A 23,511-nucleotide genomic window follows, 5' to 3' on the forward strand; every position below is an offset into this window, starting at 1 on the left:
TTAACTGATGCGATTGTAGGTTGGAATGTCCCCTTGTAGCCGTCTGATTTCAGACTTGTAGCCCTCATGTTAGGCTGTTTTATTTGTGGTTCTAAATGGGTATCATTTACACTTAGTGGATAGAAGCCTGTTGGCCTCCCTTTTCACTTCATCTGTATGAAAAACACGAGAACAGGATAAATGACGGTGAAGACAAAATGAACCTTCCCCTGGTTTCTTAAAGTCTTGTCCTGTGGCCTAAGTGTGAAATCCTGGTATTTCTGAACAAAGCATTTGCTTGTCCTCCTCTCTGAATATTGCTCATTTTTATAGGTAGCAAGAATCAGAATGAGATGGAGACTCTTCGAAAAGTTGCATTAAAATACTTTCTCCTTGAAGAGCTATCCTGCTGGCATATCTGGGAACAAGTTGCAAGTGAATTGACCAAGCATCAGGATTCCATGATAAATCTTCAAGGGATGAGTTCCCAGTTATTACAAGGTGATTCTATTCAAGTTTCTGAAAACGAGAACTGTGTAATGAAGCATAAAGGAGATAGCTCCAGTTGTACTGAAAATCAAGAGGTTTTGACTTCAAGAGCCCAGGATTCTTGGAGGAAACCATATCGGAGTGAGTCACAGAATCAGAATAGAAGTAAAGAATTTAGCATGAAAAGTAGCCTGCGAATACATGAAGACTTCATGAAGAAATCATCACTTAATGAGTATATTAAAACGGGCACAGAATTACAACCCTACAAACGTGGTGAATGTGGTAAAATTTTTAGTGATGACTCCAGTCAGCATTTACCCTTAGGAGAAAAGCCTCATATATGTAGTGAGTGTGGAAAAGGCTTCAGTTATAGCTCGGTTCTTCCTATTCATCCAGGTGTTCACACAGGAGAGAAATGTTTCAGTCAGAGCCCACATCTGCAAACTCATCAGAGAATGCACCCAGGAGAGAAGGTCAGCAAGTGTTACAAATCTGGTGATTCCTTCAATAAGAGCTCTCTTCCTGCTCCGCGGTCTAATCATACAGGAGAGAAAGCCTATAGATGTGACAGTTGTGGCCGGGGATTCAGTAGCAGCACAGGTCTTACCATTCATTACAGAACTCACACTGGAGAGAAACCTTATAAATATGAGGAGTGTGGCAAATGTTTCAGTCAAAGTTCGAATTTTCAGTGCCATCAGAGGGTCCACACTGAAGAGAAACCATACAAATGTGAAGAATGTGGTAAGGGCTTCGGTTGGAGCGTTAATCTTCGTGTTCATCAGAGGGTCCACAGGGGTGAGAAACCCTATAAATGTGAGGAGTGTGGTAAGGGCTTCACGCAGGCTGCGCATTTTCATATACATCAGAGGGGCCATACTGGGGAGAAGCCCTACAAATGTGATGTCTGTGGTAAGGGCTTCAGTCACAATTCACCATTAATATGCCATCGAAGAGTCCACACTGGAGAGAAGCCATACAAATGTGAGGCATGTGGGAAAGGCTTTACCTGTAACACAGATCTTCACATTCATTACAGAGTTCACACGGGGGAGAAACCCTATAAATGTAAGGAGTGTGGTAAGGGCTTCAGTCAGGCTTCAAATCTTCAAGCTCATCAGAACGTCCACACTGGGGAGAAACGATTCAAATGTGATACGTGTGGTAAGGGCTTCAGTCAGTCCTCAAAACTTCAAACCCATCAGAGAGTCCACACTGGAGAGAAACCGTACAAGTGTGATGTATGTGCTAAGGACTTCAGTTATAGTTCAAATCTTAAACTGCATCAAGTAATTCACACTGGAGAAAAACCATATAAATGTGAGGAGTGTGATAAGACCTTTAGTCAGGCCATAGATTTTCGGGTGCATCAGAGAGTTCATACTGGAGAGAAACCTTACAAGTGTGGTGTATGTGGTAAAAGCTTCAGTCAGTCCTCAGGTCTCCAGTCTCATCAGAGAGTCCACACTGGAGAGAAGCCATATAAATGTGACGTCTGTGGAAAGGGCTTTAGATACAGTTCACAATTTATATACCATCAGAGAGGCCACACCGGAGAAAAACCATATAAATGTGAGGAGTGTGGGAAAGGCTTTGGTAGGAGCTTGAATCTTCGTCATCATCAGAGGGTCCACACAGGAGAGAAACCTCATAAGTGTGAGGAGTGTGGGAAGGCTTTCAGTCTCCCCTCAAATCTTCGAGTCCATCTGAGTGTTCATACTAGAGAGAAACTATTTAGATGTGAAGAATGTGGTAAGGGCTTCAGTCAGAACTCATGTCTTCAAGCCCATCAGAAAGTCCACACTGGAGAAAAACCATACAAATGTGATGTATGTGGTAAGGACTTCACTCACCGTTCACGTCTTATATACCATGAGAAAGTCCACACTGGCAAGAATCTTTAGAAATGTGAAGTGTGGTGTTGGCTTTGGTCAGAATTCACATTTTCTAGTTTTTGGAGAGCCCAGGCTGGTGGTTAAGTCCTGTAAAAGTATTGAGAGTGAAAGGGGATTTCTTCACACTCAGAATCTTTATAACAAATTCATTAAAATGATGACAGAACCATAATAACAGGAATCAAACTCATATTTAGGAGAGAACTAGGTTGTAGCCCTCTTGGTAGGACCCAATTAATATAAATTATTATCTGTTAATGTGAATATATGTGTAAAGATCTTTGCCAGTGTGCTAACTAGTTTTTGGGGGGGTTATCAGGGAGGGTTTTGGATTATTTTTCCTTTTCTTTAACTTACATTTTTATACTTATAGTGACCATTATTTTTGCTAAAGCTGTAAAACTATGAAAAATAAATAAAATTTCTGACTGAAAATTTCCTATAGTTAAGGATTCATAATATGATTGCTTCGTCTTATATGGTATACAGGGTCAGGGTTACAATTAAGGAGTAGATCCCCAGAAATGAATCTTTGATCTTCAAAAGTAAATTTATATCTGCCACAGATGTACATAAAAGGGTGTTCATTGAATCATTGTTTATAAGAGCAAGCACAGAAACCATCAGTTGGATTGCCAAGGTATTTTATGATTTATTGGTCCAACGGAACACTGCAAACATCAAATGAGAGAAGCTAAATTTGTAGTTAAGGATGTTGTAAGATGTGTAGAACATATTAGCCTGGCTAAACACAAAACATGGGGGTTTTGTGTGATTCCCTCCAAAAATAAAGGTATAGAATACCTAGAAATTGGTATTTACTTCTTGTTATCACTATTAGTTTTCACTAATTTTGCTATATATATATATTTACATTTCTTTAAACTTATTTTGAAATAATTGAAAGCTTTCAGAAAAATTGTAAAAATTATATAAAATCTCCCATATACCCTGTACCTAGATACACCGTATTATCAAGTTTACTTTACCATTCTCTCCATATATACGAATGTGAGTTAATACACACACATACACATTGATACCTATGTATACGCATACATATTTTTAACCTTTTAGGAGTATGTTCTGACATCTTGCTTCTTATACGTAAGTGTGTATGTTCTAAGAACAAGGATGTTCACTTACACAGCTACAGTGCAAGCAAAAAATTCTAGAAAATATAGTATTTGTACATAACACTTTATTCAAATTTTATCAATTTTACCAATGATATATTTTTTACAGTTCCCCCCTCCCCCCAAGTCCAGATCCAATCAAGAGTTACACATTGCATTTAGACTTCTTTAATCTGGATCATCACTTCGTTCCTCGTTTTTAATCACCTTGATATTTTTGAAGTTATTTTATAGAATGTCTCTTTATTTGGAGTAGTCTGATGTTTACTCCTGATGGGATTTAAATTACACGTGTTTTTGGCAGGAGTACTCCATAAATGGTGTCCTTGGTAAATGACATAAGGGAACATGATGTGTTTATCCCATTGTAGGTGGGGTTAACTTGCATCTCTTGATTAAAGTGGATTTGTGCTGAGTTTTTCCACAATTAAGTTACTGTTTTTTCCTTTATAGTCAGTAATTTGTGGGGAGATATTTTCTGGCTCTGTAAATAGCTTCTTTCTCAACAAACTTACCCACTAGTTCTAGCATTCATTGCTACGACTAGCTTAAACTGATTATTACTCTGATGGGTGCAAAAGGATAATTTTCTATCTCCATCATTCCTTCAACATTTGTTAGATAGTTGTTGTACTCTATGGAAGAGCTTTCTCTTCGGTCCTGTTTGCCTATCATTTATTTTCACAAGCTTGGGTACATCCTTACTCTCTAGCACAATAGCATGTTCCAGGCTCATCTTGTCTTCTCCCTTCCCCAGTCATGGAATTTGCTATTTCTTTAGGAGCCCTGGTTCCTCATAGTGGGGAATGGTAATTCGAAATCAAGGTCTGGGTAGTAGATGTGCTCCTTTTTACTACTGGGCAGATGGAGACAGGTAGGTAGGTTGGTAGGTAGGCAGGAAGGAGAGTTCATACTTCCAATTCTTAACATCATAGTGTTCTTGCTAGTATTTCCTCATTCCATATTTCTTCATTCTCCAAGAATCAGGAATTTGACTCCCAATATCATCCGTATATTTGCTGGGTAATATGGACATGTACCCAGCTAGAACTTGGGGTGTTCTGTTGCTAAAGGGAGGAGAGAATGGAGTATTGGACAACTAATGCTGGAGCAGGGAGAGTACAAGGTGATTTTTGAATGACATAGTCTCCCAACATTATATCTTTTCCCATTCTCAGGACATGGACCCTTCAAAGCAAATAAAATAACATGTCCCAGTTGGAGCATAAAGAAGTGTCTGGTAGAAAAATCCAAAGATGGGCATGTTCAGGTAAGAATCCTGCAGATAACGAGTCCTTGCAGGTAATACCGTATTTTTTGCAAATAATGTGCCCACACGTATAACGCGCAGCGTAGCTCACTTATGAAAATAGCCAGGGGGCATTGCGCGGTTGGCAAAAAATGTATAATGCGCGTGTTACTTGCATAAAGATACGGTAGTCCAGCTAATGTTAAGGAATGTTTCTTGTGAAGTGTAGGTGGGAGAGCTCTCCTGGCTTGTGGGCACAGCTGATGCTTTGCTTCATCTACTGTTTACCTCTCAGCCTTCTCTTACATGTTTCAGAGAGACTGGCAAAGTTCTTAGACCATCAAGGACCACATCCCTCCATTGCTTCTTGAGAGGACTAAGACATTTAGGGGCCAAACCAGAATATTAGCTTCTAAGCACTGTATTGCAAGGGTTAAAAGCAGACTCTGGAATCAGATTTCCTTGTTTAGTTCAGCCATTTGCTAGTTGGGTAACTACACCCTCTCCTCACTTATTGACATGGTTAAGTTCCAAAGACCAGGTTGTTATGTGAAATTGGAGGATGACCATATCAGATCACAAAATGGAGGATGACTATGTCATTACCTAAGTGCCAAATTACATCATTACATAACTGCCAAAGCGCTGGCTCAGCCAAGTTGACACATAATCTAAACCATCAAAGCCAGTGTTAATGCTTGTCTTGCACCTCAGTGTTCTTTACTGCCAGATATATGTCATTAATTTATAGAACAAATAGTAGATTTTTTACTATTGTGGTAAATGCAAAATGTCAGACAATGAAATAGTTGATAAATGAGGAGGTGTATAGACAAGATAGATGCTTAATATCTGTGCCTCAATTTTCTTGTGTGTTCAATGTGGATAATGATATCTCTTAGTTCTGTTATGAAGTTTAAAGCTATATACCTGGCATATGGAAGGTGTTGTACAGTATTAGCTATTATTATTTTCAACATAACCTCATTCCCGTGGATTCCAACTCATAGCAACTCTATAGGACAGAGTAAAACTGCCCCATAAGGTTTCCAAGGCTGAATCTTTATGGAAGCAGATTGCTACATCTTTCTCCTGTGAAGCGGCTGCTGTGTTCAAACTGCTGACCTTTTGGTTAGTAGCTGAGCGCTAAACCACTGTGCCACCAGGGCTCCTTATTTTCTACATGTTGTTGTTGTTGTTAGGAGCTGTCTAGTCAGTTCCGACTCATAGGGACCCTGCGTACAACAGGGCAAAACACTGCCTGATCCTGTGCCATCCTACAGTCGTTGCTATGTTTTAGCCCATTGTTGCAGCCACTGTGTCTGTCCATCTCATAGACGGCCTTCCTCTTTTTTGCTGACCCTCTACTTCACCAGGCATGGGTGTCCTTCTTCAGGGACTGGTCCCTTCTGATGACATGTGCAAAGTACGTGAGACAAAGTCTCCCCATCCTCGCTTCTAAGGAGCATTCTGGCTGTACTTCTTCCAAGACAGATTTGTTCATTCTGGCAGTCGATGGTATATTCAATATTCCTCGCTAACATCATAATTCAAAGGTGTCAATTCTTCTCTGGTCTTCCTTATTCATTGTCCAGCTTTTGCATGCATATGAGGTGATTGAAAACACCATGGCTCGGGTCAGGCGCACCTTAGTCCTCAAGGTGACATCTTTGCTTTTTAATACTTGAAAGAGGTCTTTTACAGCAGATTTGCCTAATGAAATAACGTCGTTTGATTTCTTGACTGCTGCTACCATGGGTGTTGATTGTGGATCCAAGTACAATGAAATCCTTGACAACTTCAGTCCTTTCCCCGTTTATCATGATGTTGCTTATTCAGTTGTGAGGATTTTTGTTTTCTTTATGTTGAAGTGTAATCCATACTGAAGGTTGCAGTCTTTGATCTTCAAGTCCTTTTTGCTTTCAGCAAGCAAGGTTGTGTCATCTGCATATCACACGTTGTTAATGAGTCTTCCTCCAATCCTGATGCTGCATTTTTCTTCATATAATCCAGCTTATTTTCAACATAGATGTCATTATAAATTTCTAAGCCAGGGATCATGAAACTATGGCCTTCCAGCCAAATCCAACCTTTGTACTATTTTTGTACAGCCTGATAGCTGAGATTTAACATTTTTTAAAAGTTGGAAGAAGAAAGCAAAGAAGAATATGTGACAGAGACCTATTTGTCCCGGAAAGTCTAAAACACTGTCTGGCCCTTTTATGGGAAGTTTGTCATTCCCTGGTATAAGCTTATTTCAGTTTCTCAGAAGCTCTTTCTTCTGAAATGCGTATATAATACATATTATACGTGTTATCTCAATTTGTTGTTGTTAACCACCACCAAGTTGGCCCCTGGCTTGTGGTGATCCCATGCACAGCTGCCCAGTCGGGCACCATCCCAAACTATTGTGATCGATAGGGTTTTCATTGGCTGATTTTCAGTAGATTGCCAGGCCTTTCTTCCTAGTCCATCTTTGCGGACTTGCCCTTGTCTCTCCCTTCTCTCCAGCTTAGAAGTAGTCTTTAAGAGGGCAGCCTGCATTCCCAGTAAGAGACCCTGGTGCCTAACTCCAGAGGGAGCAGAGCAGACCTTGTTCTCAAAGATATGTTTATTTTGAACTGTCTGGGGGCTACCTGAAGAACTGATACAAGGCAGTTACCTTTGTTTTGCCTAATTTGGAATACTCTAAGGATGGAAAATTTGCTAAGTGGAGGGCATTCCTCAAAATCATTGAAAGGCAAATGAACAACCCACTGCTGTCTGGGCCAAAAGATTGCAGTTGAGACAAACAGTAAAAACCAATTGCTGTTGAGTTGTTCTGACGCATGGCGACCCCATGTATATCAGAGTAGAGCTTTGCTCTATACCGTTTTCAATGGCTGATGTTTTTGTAAATAGATCACCAGGACTTTCTTCCAAGGAACCTCTGGGCAGACTCCAACCTTCAACCTTTTGGTTAGCAGCCAAGCGCAACAATAGATAAAATGAAAGTCTGGGAAGAAGAACTAGGGGGAGAGATTCTATGGGAGAAGTTAAGTATTGAAAAGATCCCCACATATACTGGGGAGTTTAAAAAGCCATGCATTTGCCCAGGGCAGGGAAGGATACATGGTCAAAAAAGACCTAAGAAGATCCTAGGCTTTCACCTCTGGCTGATATTTAGGCTCAGCTCAAGCAGAAGATGAAGGCTAAGGTAGAGTTGTTAATCACCTGGCTAACAGTTGGAGTGCCCCAGTACAGAGGAAATTTACAAAGACTGAAAGAATATTATTTTCCTTTCCTCTCCTTCGCTTTCTCTCTTTTTCCCCCCTGGGGTTCCAGGCATTAAAGGACATCTATATTAATACACTAGCCGATCACATGCTAAAGGAACAGAGACTCTAGAGACCACACAAGACAAAGAATAGAGTCTTTTAAAAAAGTTTAGGAAAGTCACTAAATCAACAACTATAACCCACAGCAAGCAATCAAAACAAACCCTGACCAGGTGGAAGAATCTGATTTCCAGAGTTACCATATTATAATATTCAAATTGTCCAGTTTTCAACAAAAAAATCACAGAGCATGCAAGGAAGCCAAAAAGTATGTCCCTTTCCAGCCTGAGACCAGAAGAACTAGATGGTGCCTGGCTACCACCAGTGACCGCCCTGACAGGGAACACAACAGAGTCCCAGATGGAGCAGGAGAAAGATGGGGTGCAGAACTCAAATTCTAGTAAGAAGACCAGAGTTAATGGTCTGACTGAGACTGGAGGAACCCTGGAAAGCATGGCCCCTGGATTCTCTGTCAGCCCAGCACTAAAACAGTTTCCAAGGCCAACTCTTCAGACAGGGATTGGACTGGACTGTGGGACATAAAGTGATACTGGTGAGGAGTGTGCCTCTTAGCTCAAGTCGATATAAGAGACTAAGTGGGCAGCTTCTGTCCAGAGGTGAGATGGGAAGGCAGAGAGGGTTAGGAGCTGGCTGAATGGACATGGGGAATCAGGGGTGGAAAGGAGGAGTGTGCTGTCACAGTATGGGGTAGCAATTAGAGTCATATAACAATGTATGTATAAATTTTTGTATGGGAAAAAATAAAAAAGTATGGCCCTTTCACAGGAGAAATGAACTAACCCTGAGAAAGTACAGACATTGGACTTACTAGACAGACTTTAACTTAACTGTGTCAATATGCCAAAAGAGCTAAAGGAAACCAAGACCAAGAGTTAAAGGAAGAGTGATGTCTAAACAAATCGGGAATATCATTAGAGATAGAAATTATAAAAAGGAATCAAACAAATCCTGCAGCTGAAAAAGTACAATAACTGAAATGAAAAATTCACCAGAGGATCTCAATAGTAGAAGAATTACCAAACTAAAAGATAGTTCAATTGGAATTATCCAGTCTGAGTAGCAGAAAGAAAAATGAACAGAGTAAGAGATCTGTGGGACACCATCAAGAATACCAGCATGTGCCTAAAAGGGAGTCTCAGAAGGAGAAGAGAGAAAGCGGCAGAAAGAAGAGTTGAGGAAGTAATGGCAGAAAACTTAAAAATTTGTTAAAAGACGGTAACCTGCGTATCCAAGACACTCCGCAAACCTCAATAAGGATAAATGCAAAGATATCTATATTGAGAAACATTATAATCAAACTGTCAAAAATGAAAGGCAAGGAGAGAATATTAAAGCAGGAAGAGAGAAGCAGCTTGTCATGTACAAGGGATCCTCGATAAAATTAACAGCCAGTTTCTCAGCATGGAGTCCAGAAGGCAATGGGATGCCATTTAAAGTATTGAAAGAAAGTAACTGCTAACCCAGAATTCTGTATCTGGCAAAACTATTCTTCAAAAATGAAAGTGAAATTAAGACAGTCTCAGATAAGCAAATGCTAAGGGAGTTTGCACTAGTAGATCTGACCTACAAGAAATATTTAAGGTAATCCCTCAGGTTGAAATGAAAAGACATTGGCCAGTAACTCGAAGCCATAAAGAAAGTAACTGGTAATGGTAACTACAAAGGTAAAAACAAAAGCAAGTCCCTTTGGTTTGTAAATCCTATATTTTTTTCCTATGTGATTTAAAAGAGAAATACGTAAAACATTAATTAGGTATGAAGATATAATCTGTGACAACATCATAAACGGAGAGGGGCAGAGCTAAATGGGAGCAGAGTTTTGTATACTGTTGAACTAGGTTGGTATTAATTCAAACTAGATAGTTGTAAGTTTAAGTTAACTGTAATCCTCACTATATCCACTAAGAAACTAACTTTAAAAATAGCAAAGGAATTGAGAAGGGGATCAAAACAGTACACTAGAAAAAAATGAATTAAAAACAAAAGAGACATTAACGGAGGAGTTGAAGAACAAAAGATATATAACATATAGAAAGCAAATAGCAAAAGGGAAGAATTAAGTCCTTTTCAGTAGTTAAATGGATTAAGCTCTCCAATTAAAAGGCAGAGATAGGCAGAATTTTTTTAAAGCATAATTCAACTGCTGTCTAAGAGACTCACTTTATGTATTTATTTTTATTGTGCTTTAGGTGAAAGTTTATAGCACCAGTTAATTTATCATACAAAAATTTATACACATATGTTTTGTGGCACTAGCTGCAGTCCCCACAATGTGACAGCACACTCCCCCTTTCCACTCCGGGTTCCCTGTGTCCATTTGACCAGTTCCTGTCCCTTCCTGCCTTCTCATCCTGCTTTTGCACAGGAGCTGCCCATTTGGTCTAAGAGACTCACTTTAAATTCAAAGACACTAATAAATTGAAAAGTGAAAGGATGGGAAAAGATATTTCATGTAAATAAATAGTAACCAAAAGAGGTGAAGTGGCTGTACTAATTAGACAATATAAACTTTTTAAGTCTGAAAGCCTTACAAGAGATAAAGAGGGGTCTTATATGTTGATGAAAGGATCAATCTGTTAAGAAGATATAACAATTATAACAGTACACAGTTAAGAACAAAACCCCAAACTATATGAAGGAGAGACGGACAGAGTTGAAGTGTGAATTAGATGGTTGTACAATAATAGTTTGAGACTTTAACCTCCAGTTTCAATAATGGATAGAAGAACTAGATAGAAGATCAATGAGGAAATAGAGGACATGTATGCCTGCACATGTAGTAGGCTGTATTACAGAAGAGAAACATTGAGCTTGGGAGAGTCACTGTTTTTATAGGAAACAGAGTAAGCCTGCCTTTTGTCTAGGGGATGTTACCTCATCTCTCAAGGGTGCATGCAAAAACACAAAGCATAAGAAATTAGAATGATTAGTCCATTGCATTTTTATGCAGGGATCCACAGGGCTCATGGCGGATTGCCTCTCCCAACAATAAGAAAAAGTTAAACACCACCACAGGGAAGCAATTAGAGAAATCCAGTATGTGGAACAGAAACCCTGGTGGTGTAGTGGTTAAGAGCTACGGCTGCTAACCAAAAGGTCAGCAGTTCAAATCCACCAGGCACTCCTTGGAAATCCTATGAGGCAGTTCCACTCTGCCCGTTAGGGTCACTGTGAGTCAGAATCGACTTGACACAATGGGTATATAAGTATGTGGAACATCTTATGTGACATCTGACCTAGTTTATTCAATAGGTTAATTACATGAACTGTTCTAGACTAAAAGAGGCTCAAGAAAGCTAACAATGAAGGTAATGAATGGACCTGTTTGGCCACTGATTTAAATATTAAGACTATGAAAGATATTTTGGAGATAGTCATTGGAAATGTAAATAGAGACTGAGTATTATACTGAAAATTATATTTAATTTTGTTTGGTGTATTGATATTTTGGGCTAAGAAATACACTGCTTTATATTTTAGAGATGTGGACATATTTAGAGAGAAATGACATGATGCAAAAGAGGTAATTTACAAGTACAACAGCAAAAAAAGTCACAGATGAATCAAGGGTTGGGGTATATTGATAATTGTTGCATTTGGGGAATGTGATAAGGGCATTCGTTTTTCTGTTCTTTCTACATTTGTATAATAAAGAGTTAACAAGCCCCATTTTTTTGTTGTTGATCAGTAGAAAAGGGGGCAGTGCATGCTTTCGGGAGTTGAATTTGTTACAGCTGTCTGGATGGGATTCCTCATCTCCACCCCCGTTTTCTGAATAATCCTTGCTCATTGATTTCAACAGATTTGTAGAAAAATAAGACAGTCTGTCACGTTTATAATGTCAAGAGCAGGATGGATGTGGATAATGAGAGTTGAAGTTGAATTCAAGGAAGACATATTTTCGAGATACAATGTAGGCTTTCCAGCCCCCAAGATTTAGTTTTTCCTTCAATTTCCTGATAGTGCAGTGCCTTTCATTTGTCAGAAAACACCACATTTCAAAAAGAACAATTACAACTAACAAAAGTGGGAGGCTTTTGTTGGTGACCTGATCAGAGGTTACTTTTCCTTCTTGTGAGTCTTTCTCATCTTGTAATGAAAATATCGTGCCAGGTAACAAACATTGTTAGAGGTCAGGAAGCATCCGGACACATGTTGAATAAAGAAAGCAGGAGAATCAAATCAAGTCTGAGGTCCTGTGTTCCTTGAGTTCTGTGTCCAGTGCAAGTCCCAGTTCCTTTAAACGTCTCCTTTTTTAAAAATATATATATCGTTTCCCTGCTATGATGAAATTCTGATTTCAAGCTTCACTTTTCTTTCCTATACAGTCATTTACAGTCACACATATTACTACTGTAATTCAAAAATAGACGCAAATGAGGGAAGAAAGAACAGAAAGAAAAAGCTGAAGTGCTAATAGCACCTGAGAAGTGACTGTGAATTGAATCGGCTTATGTTTGAAACATCACAGCGACCCTGCAGGACATAGTAGAAATGCTCCATAGAGTTTCCAAGGAACGGCTGGTGGATTCCAACTGCCCACGTTTTGGTTAGCAGCCAACCTCTTAACCACTGTGCCAGCAGGGCTCCAAAAGGCAGAGATTGCTATGAGGCTCAATCGACTTCGCGGCAATGGTTTTTTTTTTTTAATGTTTAAAAAGGAGCCCTGGTGGCGCAGTGGTTAAGCGCTCAGCTGCCAACCAAAAGGTTGGCAGTTGAATCCACTAGCCGCTACGTGGGAGAAAGATATGGCAGTTTGCTTCAGTAAAGATTACAGCCTTGGAAACCCATAGGGCAGTTCTACTTTATCCTATAGGGCCGCTATGAATCGGAATCCACTTGATCACAATGGATTTGGTTTTATTATTTTTTAATGTTTTTTTAAAAAAGCGGCAACCTAGTAATAAATGCTGCCTTGCCGAGGATTCTGGGAAGTGTAGTCCAGGAGAACCGGTTAGAAACACTTCCGCTCTGGGTGGGCGGGTATTCCGCTTGGGGGTTCTGGGAAGTGTAGTCCAAAAGCTGTGTATAGACTGCGGCATTTCTGCCGGCGGAGGCCGAGGCCGAGGTCGTCAATCCTCTCTGGGAGGTGAGACAACGCCGCGCCTCCTTTGGCCCTGGGAGCTTTCCGAGCCTGGGCTTGGGGCCCGCAGATGCTGGCCCTCTGGGGAAGAGAAGTCGCAGTCAGCGGGCGGGGGCGGGGCGACGGCTTACGTACCGTGGACGTTAGGGCGGTTGGCGCGTCCTCGGGTTGGAGGCGGGCCGGGTCCTGCACCGAGGGTTCCAGAGCGGTTGGTATCCCTCACCTCCCTCATATTGCACACTCCGTGCTGCCTCCTGGCGATATAATCTTGGAAGAGTTGTTTAATTTTTCCGTTTCTTCTCTGTAAAATACGTTTAATAGTGGTACCTACCTAGTGTAGTGATGATGTGAGAATTATGTGAAATGTTAGGTGTAAAAATGCTTAGAACGCATGCTAAAAGGTGGCTGGCTGTTCCCAATCTATTATTTGTTCCCCAAGAAACGCTAAATTCCCTGAAGGCTTCTGTGATCCCGCAAGGGGGTCCGAGCTGCAGTTCACCTGGCCCTTCTCTGATCCTTGCAGGAAGCCGGGCTGTGCCTGGATTTCTAATGACCATCCCCACCCTTTTTTAAGGACGAGTGGGTCCCACCCCCAGCTGATGGCTGGGGACGTCCACTGTGATTTATTCTGAACCAGAGACAGAATCGTGATTATCACCAGCCTTCTGTCCTTCCTCAGCCCTGACTTCACAAAGAGCGCCGCAAAAGAGGGAGTGCACCTGGCTTCTGGTAACATCGTCCTAAGGAGGACTTAACACGTGTGTGTGCTATGTCGGCTCTCAAATGGAGAACAGATTTACTTCACTCATTGGCAATTTTTTCTGCTGGGAAAATGTTCAAAAATTTAGAATAAAAAAGAGATTGGAATGGACATGTGTTGATGAATGATAATAACTGGTTAATATGTTGAGTGCCAGGTACTCCTCTAAGGGCTTTCTATGGTTACTTAGTTTAATCCTCGTAACACACCTCTTAGGTGTTCTTATTATCCCTGTTTTACAGATGAGAATATTGCTATGTAAAGAATTTAAGTTACTTGCCCAAACAACAGGGAAGAGTCGGCACTGGGATTTTAATCCAGGCAGCTTGGCTTCTTGACATTTATGCCATACTCTCCTTCAGCCCTAAAAGATGGTAATTCCTATGACTGAAGGAAGGAGGGTCATTTGGTAATAAATTAGGAAGGTGTGCTGGTTAATGTTATGTGTCAACTTGGCTAGGCTGTGATTCCTAGTATTGTGTAATTGTCCTGCATTTTGTGATCTGATGTAATTGTCCTCCATTTTTTGACTGTGTAATTATCTTCCATTTTATGTGTTGTAAATCCTAAACCTTTATATATTGAGGCAGGATTAGTGTAGGGTGTGTCTTGAGTCACAGCCTCACTCAAGTCACAACCCTTACTGGAGTCACCACCTTATCTGATGTAAGGGGACTTTCCTTGAGGGTGTGGCCACCATCCAATATATATGGATGCTCTGGCAAAGTTATCTCTTGCTCTGGATCCTGCATCTGGCTTGTTATCATTTGACCTCTGGTTCTTGGGACTTGAGCCAGCCACCTGTCGTTCTGACCTGCCGATTTGGGATTCGTCAGCCCCTGCAACCACAAGTCAGGTGAAGCCTCCAGCCTGACGCCTGACCCACAGTTTGGGACTTGCCAGCCTCCACAACCATGTGAGCCATTTCGTTGAGATAAATCTTTTTATACGCTTCATTGGTTTTGCTTCTGTAGGGAACCCAGCCCAAGACAGAAGGTAATTTAGGACTTGGAGGACCTGAAAGCTATGTTCATTTAATTAATTTCTTATTTTATATGACATTATATTCATATTCTGATTGTAGACGTAAAGTGTGCTTATCATAGAGCATTTGAGAAATATATGAAGAAGAAGAATAAAAAGTATCCATAATCCCAGGATGTAGAAATTAACAACTGTCAACATGTTAACGTATTTCTCTTTGGTGGTTTCTATGTATATATATTTTTCTGTGCTTTTCAAAAGTTGTATCATATCTGCAGTACTTTTATATTGGGTAACTTACGATTATGAAAAATTTCAAACACATAGAATAATATAATGCATTCTAATGTAGCCGTCAACCCTTGTCTATCTTCAGCTGTTGTCAACATTTTGCCAGTCTTGTTAGTCTTTCGTTCCTTTTTTTTTTTTGCATGAGTATTTTAATGCAAATCCAAGAGATTGATTTAAGAGAATGTATAAAATGATCATAAATATGGAGAGGCCGAGAGAGAGGGCTTTTACAACAATTTCAAAGCTTTCTATGATAAGAATAGTGATTACATGAGAAAGCTAGGGGACTAGGAAGAGTTGGAGTTAAAGAAGAGAAGATGATGAATTTTGTCTGCTCATTTGGAATTTAACTTGCCCTTGGTTTCCAATTGGTCTCTCCTCCTGGGCTGCAGATTCTTATGTTGCAGGGACTGTGTCATATTCTTTGCGCTGTGCCCAGCACTGTGACAAGGTTTACAGAGAGAAGTTATTCATTTGTTTGTGGCTGTTGCAGGTATTCTACTGGCAGCTGGATATAGAGTCCTGCAGTTCTGAGAGATGGTTTTCTGAATTCCTGAAAATGGATTTTAGGTGACAAAACAGAATAAAAATGATCCATATAGATATTTCTTGTCCTTTATCTCTCTTATTCACTTTTGGCTGGATACAGAAGCCACAACTTTTTCAGAGTGTTCAAAAGTCAATGTACCATTACCAATAATGCTTTTGTGTCCTAAAACAGATTTCCTTAGGAATGAACCAGGACTAATGCATCATTTCTGCATTTATCACCAGGTCATAATAATAATCTGATAATAACAATAGCTAACATTTATTGGGAGCTATTATGAGTCACAGTCTCTGGGTGGTGTGTATGGTTAACACGTTTGGCTGCTAACTAAAAGGTTATCTGCTTGAGTCCACTCAGGTACCTTGGAAGAAAGGCCTGGCAGTCTACTTCCAAAAAATCAGCCATTGAAGACCCTATCGAGGACAGGTGTAGGGTCACCATGAGTCGAAATTGACTCAGTAGCCACTGGTTTTAATAACTGAGTAAGGCTGGAGATTTAGAGTGCAAGGAGGAGCTAGAGAGGAAAAGAGCAGCCAGACATGGAAAGTTATGTCTGTGTGGGATGCTATAAACTTCAGATTTTTTCCTAAAGCCACTGGGGAAGCCATAGAGATGTTTTCAACAGGAAGGGAACATAATCAGATTTCCGTCTTGGATCTCTCTCTCTGGCATCAGGAAGGAACAATAATTGGTTGAGGATAAATACTCTGTTCCAGTTGATTACACACGAAGCATTATATGTAGTGGTTAAGACTTCAGCTCTCCCTAGGAAATCTTGTGCCAGAAGATAAGGAATGCCCAAGAAAGTATGGAGTTTGTCAAAAGAACACAGGAGCCAACCTGACAGAGTTCCTAATGTTCAAAGCTGGATCAATTTGAGCAACAAAATAAGTTATGATAGTACTGAATTTTAGTCCATAGAATAAAATAAATATTCATGAGTGTGTGTGTGTGTGTGTGTGTGTAGATAAGTAAATGCACAGGGAAAGAAGGGACAGGTCTTCCCTAAAAAATTCTCCTTCAGTGGAATTCTAGTTAATAAATGTACAAGGAAATAGAGAAATAGAAAATCACTATTAGGCAAAACACCACCATAGTAATTACTGCAGACATTGGCAGAGTCTCATAGTATCTATCCTAAAATATTTGTTAATTACAAAGGGAAAGATGCTAACTTTATAGCCACACATACGCTAACCCAGCAGACACCACCTTAACCAAATAATGAAGGTCAACATCAGCCGTAATAAGACATATTGACATCATGAACCCTGTGATATGATGCAATGAGAAGGACGCAGCGTCACTTCTGGTGGTATTCTTGCAAAAAATACATAACCTCATTCCAGTCATGAGAAACATCAGACAAACCCAAAATGAGAGATCAGTTCTACAAAACAACTGATTCTACAAAATAACGCATCAGTAGTCTTCGTGTGAGAAACATGATAAAGAAAAGACTGAAGTTGTCAAGGATTTCATTTTACTTGGATCCACAATCCACGCCCACAGGAGCAGCAGTCAAGAAATCAAAGTACATATTTCATTGGGCAAATCTGCTGCAAAAGACCTCTTTAAAGTATTAAAAAGCAAAGATGTCACTTTGAGATTAAGGTGCGCCTGACCCAATTGCCTCATATGCATGCAAACACAGGACGATGAATAAGGAAGACCAAAGAAGAATTGATGCCTTTGAATTATGGTGTTGGCAGACAATATTGAATATACCGTGGACTGCCAGAAGAATGAACAAATCTGTCTTGGAAGTACAGCCAGAGTGCCCCTTAGAAGCGAGGATGGTGAGACTTCGTCGCATGTACTTTGGACGTGTCATCAGGAGGGACCAGTTCCTGGAGAAGGACATCATACTTGATAAGGTAGAGGGTCAGCAAAAAAGAGGAGGACCCTCTACGAGATGGATAGACACAGTGGCTGCAACAACAGACTCAATCATAACGATTGTGAGGATGGGGCAGGACTGGGCAGTGTCGTTCTGTTGTATGTAGGGTCGCTGTGAGTCGGAACTGACTCAACGGCACCTAACAACAACTCTTCACAAGTATCAAGGTCATGAAAGACAAGGAAAGACAGAAACTGTTACAGATTGGAAGATTAAAGACACTAAATGCAGTTAGGATCCTGGAACAGAAAAAGGACATTAGTAGAAAAACTGATGAAATTCAAATCATGTCTGAAATTTAGTTAATAATATTATACCTGTGTTAATTTGGTTTTGGACATTGTACTATTGTTACCTATGAAAGGTAACATTAGGTGAAGCTGGGTAAGGGGTAGACAAGAACTCTTTGTACTATTTTTGTACCTTTTCTGTTAGTCTAAAACTAGTTCAAACTAAAATGTTTTCTTAAAAAAGGCTCTGGATCTGAACTGTCAGGTTTGAGACTTGCCTCTGATACCTGCTAGTTGGGTAACCTTTGGCAGATGACTTAACCTTTCTGTGCCTCAGTTTCCTAACTGGTAATGTATGGATCATTTCAGTACTTACCTCATATGTTAGTTGTGAGGATTAAAAAAGAGAATTGTATCTAGTATGGATCATTTCAGTACTTACCTCCTATGTTGTGAGGATTAAAAAAGAATTGTATCTAAGGTGTGGGAAATAGTATTTGACATGCAGTAAGTGTTCATTCAGTTGTAGCTAAATCTAACAGAGTACAGTGTACGTGTTGTAGACACTGAGGGGTAAATTCCTGAGGGGAAAGAATTCCTGAGGGGTAAGAATCAGGATCAGCACAAAGCTGGTTCCTATGAGGTGGAGGTCAAACACACCGCTACTCTCCAACTTCTTCACTGTTTCTGACACCAGCTATCTCCCCCTCCACCCCCAGTGCACTCTCTACTTCTCTTCTGGATTCAGTACTTTGTTGCAGTGGTTGCACAGACCATACTCACAGTTGTGTGGTTTACTAGAGAAATAACAGGGATCAGGATCAACTTGGAAGTAACAGGAACAACCTACGATCAGAACAGGCGAGGTTTGGAAGGCTCCCCTGAGGTGGAGAGCACATCCCTCCCTTCTTCAGTGCGTTTCAGCTTTCAACCAGAACCACTTTCCCAGCTGTTCTTGTCTGTGCTAACAGGCCCCCTCTCGGCTGTGCATGCCCCCTCTTGGCCGTGCACAGCCTCTTTGCCTTTGGCCTTCCTGCTGTCGGCCTCTCTACTGCTAACTGTTCCAGCTCATAGCTAGCGTCACAGCTTGCTCCGTTCTCTTAGCTGCTTTCCTAGCAGCAGCTGTCATCACTGCCAGCTCTGCGGCCAGGCCCTTCCAGGCCTCTCACTGCTGGCTCTCTGCTGCCAGGTCCCCTTCTGGTACACTTCCCATCTTCAGTGGTAGAGCCCTTGACCTGGGTTACAGCCCTTTTTAGGAGATTCCCCTCAGAGGAACCTCAGGTCCAGACTGCTGTGCTCTATCCATGCTCTTCACGGTCCTGGGGTTCCTTTCTCGCCTCTCCTCCCCTTGCCTCTCTCAAAACCTCTGTGGGATTGGCTGCTTAAATAAGCAAACTCCTTGTCAATTTCAAGGCATGGTCCTCCCAGGAGAACCACAGACCGACCAATGCCTTCGATGAACCACAAGTCACTCAGTCCTACTGGATGGATTTTCGAGCCACTATTTGAATAGTAAATTGACCAATCCCTTGCAAGGTTGTGGCGCAGCCAGTCATTTTGGGAAAGTCACAAGCCCATGAGTTGTCAATCAACTCAGGTCTTGTACAAAAGTAACATTTTCAGCTGGCAGAAACCAGCCTCTTCCCCGGGCAAAAGTAACAACCCTTGACAGAAAGCAACCTGGGAGGTCGCCCAGGTAGTTTTTCCAAAGAACTAGGGCAAAGGTAACAACTCTTCTGCGCTTTGGGGGAAAATCCCCCAATCTGCCAAAGAACCAACGCAAAAGGCCCCATAAAGGAGCTCATTTCACTAGAACATACAACAAAGAAAAGGGAAACCAGGGGTGTAGAAGATAAACAGATGTTTTAAAGTATTCCCCTCTTTTCACCTCTAACTTTGTGAAATTTCAATTCTAGCGTACATGTGAACAAACATGAATAGTCTGTATTATGACCATTATTTAACATTAATTTACAAAGACCCTGGGATGATTTAATGACTCCTCTGTTGTGGTGCATAAGACCACCAGCTTTTCTGCAGCTACAGGGAAATCAGTTATAAGCGTTTCCATCTACTCACACATTTGACCTTCACAACCGCCCTGTGAAGTAATCTCTGTTGTTCTCATTTTGCAGGTGACAAACTTGAGGAACAGAGAGGTTAATTAACCAGGGTTAGTTAGTAGCGGTGCCTTTTAGGCCCCAGAGTCCACTCTTAGAGCTGGTATAATTCATTTCCCAGGAGGAGAATGATAACCCAAGGGCTCTTATGTTAGCCTTTGTCTTAGTTATCTAGTGTTGCTATAACAGAAGTACCCAAAATGGGTGGCTTTAACAAGCAAATTTATTTGCTCACAGCTTAGGAGGCTAGAAGTCCAAATTCAGGGTGCTGTCTCTAGGGGAAGGCGTTCTCTCTTTATTGACCCTGGGGGAAGGTCCTTGTCTCTTCAGCTTCTATTCCTTGGCTCTTTGGTGATCTTCACGTGGCATGACATCTGTCTTCCCCCATCTCTGCTTGCTTGTTTAATCTCTTTTATATCTCAGAAGAGACTGATTTAAGACACACACCACACTGATAGTGTCTCATTAACATAACAAAAAAAACCCATTCCCAAATGGAGTTACAACATTTATAGGGGTTAGGATTTACAAAACATTTTGGTAGGAACACAATTCAATCCATAACAGCCTTGCTGTTTAGAGTTGGGCAGATTATTCACTGCACAGAGGCCCCTGGCTGAGGGGCCAGTGGTGTGTGCTGAAGGAGGGGTCACCTTTTCCTAATTCACCCAGTGCAGCCATGTGGGCTAGGGCCCTGTCTCATGGCTTCTTTCTCCTTTCCCAGTTCTGCTTTCCCAAGACTCTGCCCATCCCTGGAAGGAGCAGAAGATGACCAAGTTTCAGGTGAGTTGAGTTTTGATTTTTATTTCTTAAAATGATATCTCTTTTCTTAAAGGTTAAGCCAGAAAACCAGTTGCCATGAAGTCAGTTCCAACTCCTGATGGCCCTGTGTGTGTCAGAGTAGAATTGTGCTCCATAGGGTTTTTAGTAGCTGATTTTTCAGAAGGAGGTCGCAGGGCTTTCTTCCAAGGCACCTCTGGGTAGGCTCGAACTGCCAACCTTTTGGTTAGCAGCCAAGTGCATTAACTGTTGCACTACTCAGGGACTCCCTCTCAAAGATCAGACACATCTTATTTCTCTTCCTTGAGAAGGAAAAAGGACAGTATGTGCCAGTTACTTGCTTTTTTGTGGTTCTAGTTTTTGTTTTGAGTTTTGGTTTGTCTTCTTTGTTATCATCTTTAGGGTCACTAAGTCAAAATCAACTTGATGGCAACAGGTTTGGTTCAGCGTGTTTTTATGTCACAAATAATAGTGTAGAAATTCATAGATATCAAAAAAATGAAAAAACCCACATTACTATGTTGTTTGCAAATCAGTTATTTTCCCCATACTATTTTGTATGTCCTTATATATTTTTTATATTGTATACATATATATTTATATGTATATATCTATCTTATCTATGTTACATAATTACAGTCACAGTGTATGTATAATTTTCAGCTTCCCATTTTCACTTAATGTTATCACTTGAGTTTTTTATGACTCAACATTCTTTTATGTACTTGTCTCAGAAGATTCTCATTTTTTTGTCTAGACTTTCAGAGACTATAAACAAGCATATACACTGCTGGGCCTCCCAGTAAATTTTGTGGTTGATTCATAACATTTTTTCAGGGGACTTTTTAAAAATGAGGAATCCTGGGGTAGCATAAACAGTTAAGCTCTTGTCTGTTAACTGAAAGGTTGGCAGTTCAAGTCCACACAGAGGTGCCTCAGAAGAAAGCCCTGGCGATCTACTTCTGAAAAATCAGCCATTGAAAGTCCTGTTGAGCATAGTTTTACTGTGACACACATGGAGTCGCCATGAGTTGGAATTGATGGCAACTGGTTTGGTTTTTGTTTTTTTTTTTAAATGAAATATAGTTTACTTAGAAAAAATGCACAGATCTTAAGTGCCCAGTTCAATGATGGATATATGCCCCATTTTAACAGTTATGTAATTGCATTAGACCACCCCTTCCCCCCATACAAGATGTAGAACATTTATATTGCCCCAGAAAGTTCCCTCATGTCTCTTTGGAGTCAGTTCCTCACGCCCCTAGAGGTAACCACTGTTCTGATTTCTGCCATTCTATATTAGATTTACTTGTTTTCAAATTTAATAGTTAAATCATACCGTGTGTATTCTTTTGTGTCTAACTTTTTGAGATTCATCCATGTTGCATGTATTCTTTTTATTGGTGACTTGTACTTCATTCTATGAATATATCAGAGTTTATTAATCCTTTTGAAGGATAAACAGAATTCTCCTTTTGAAGGACATTTGGGTTGCTTGTAGCTTTTGGTTGTTACAGATAAAGCTCCTGTGCTGGGTTGTTGTTGCCATTTAGTCAGCACTAACTGGTGGTGAACCCGTGTACAGCAGAATGAAACTTTGCCTGGTCCTGAGCCAATTTCACCATTGTCCGTATGCTTGAGTCCGTTGTTGCGGCCATTGTGTATTTTGTGTACCTCCCAACCTAGGGAGTTCATTTTCCATCTCTATATCAGACTGATGAAAGACTACAGCCTTCAGTGTGGATTACACCTCAACATAAAACAAAAATCCTCACAACTGGATCAATAAACAACATCACGATAAATGGAGAAAATATTGAAGCTGTCAAGGATTTCATTTTACTTGGATCCATAAGTAACGTCCACGGAAGCAGCAGTCAAGAAATCAAAAGACACGTTGCATTGGGCAAATCTGCTGCAAAAGACCTCTTTTAAGTGTTAAAAAGCAAAGATGTCACCTTGAGGACTAAGGTGCACCTGACTCAAGCCATGGTATTTTCAATCACCTCATATGCATGTGAAAGCTGGAGAATGAATAAAGAAGACCAGAGAAAGTTGATTCCTTGGAATTATGGTGTTGGTGAAGAATATTGAATATACCATGGATTGCCAAAAGAACAAACAAATCTGCCTTGGAAGAAGTACAGCCAGAATGCTCCTTAGAAGCAAAGATGGCAAGACTTCATCCCATGCACTTTAGACATGTTATCAGGAGGGACCAGTCTCTGGAGAAGGACATCATGCTTGGTAAAGTAGAGGGTCAGCAAAACAGAGGAAGACCCTCAGTGAGATGGATTGACAGAATGACTGCAACAGTGGGCACAAACATAGCAACGATTGTGAGGATGGCACAGGACTGGGCAGTGTTTCGTTTTGTTGTTCATGGGGTTGCCATGAGTCCAAACCAACTCGACTACACCTAATAACAACAACATCAGACAGTATTCTGTTGTGATCCATAGGGTTTTCATTGGGTGATTTTCAGAAGTAGATTGCCAGGCCTGTCTTCCTAGTCTGTCTTAGTCTGGAAGCTCTGTTGACACCTGTCGACCATGGGTGACCCTGCTATAGGAATACTCAAGTAGCACCAAGTTAAATATACAGGGATTGTTTCTTCATTAGACATATTTTTGATGTGACTGTGGATAATTTGTTTCTGGAATTCACAGTGTAGAGTGGAGAAGAGGAGGAACCTACTTAAAATTGACTCAAGCCCCTCAGAAT

At 40.7% G+C, this 23,511-nt stretch overlaps 1 protein-coding gene across 3 annotated transcripts in view; it reads left to right on the forward strand.

The window, feature by feature from the left end:
- Positions 1-23,511, forward strand: part of LOC101352937 (zinc finger protein 227) — an 83,025-nt gene that overhangs the window by 51,819 nt on the left and 7,695 nt on the right. The window contains exon 5 of one of the 3 annotated variants that reach the window (XM_023742713.1): positions 1,018-2,361. In XM_023742713.1, coding sequence (XP_023598481.1) covers positions 1,018-2,361 — 1,344 coding nt within the window. Of the gene's footprint in view, positions 1-312; positions 2,376-20,735; positions 20,791-23,511 lie in introns of those variants that run through there. The other 2 variants (XM_023742715.1, XM_012559184.2) reach the window with 2 other exon arrangements.

The sequence above is a fragment of the Trichechus manatus genome, unplaced genomic scaffold (assembly GCF_000243295.1).
Source record: "Trichechus manatus latirostris isolate Lorelei unplaced genomic scaffold, TriManLat1.0 scaffold00216, whole genome shotgun sequence".
Lineage (NCBI taxonomy): Eukaryota > Metazoa > Chordata > Mammalia > Sirenia > Trichechidae > Trichechus > Trichechus manatus.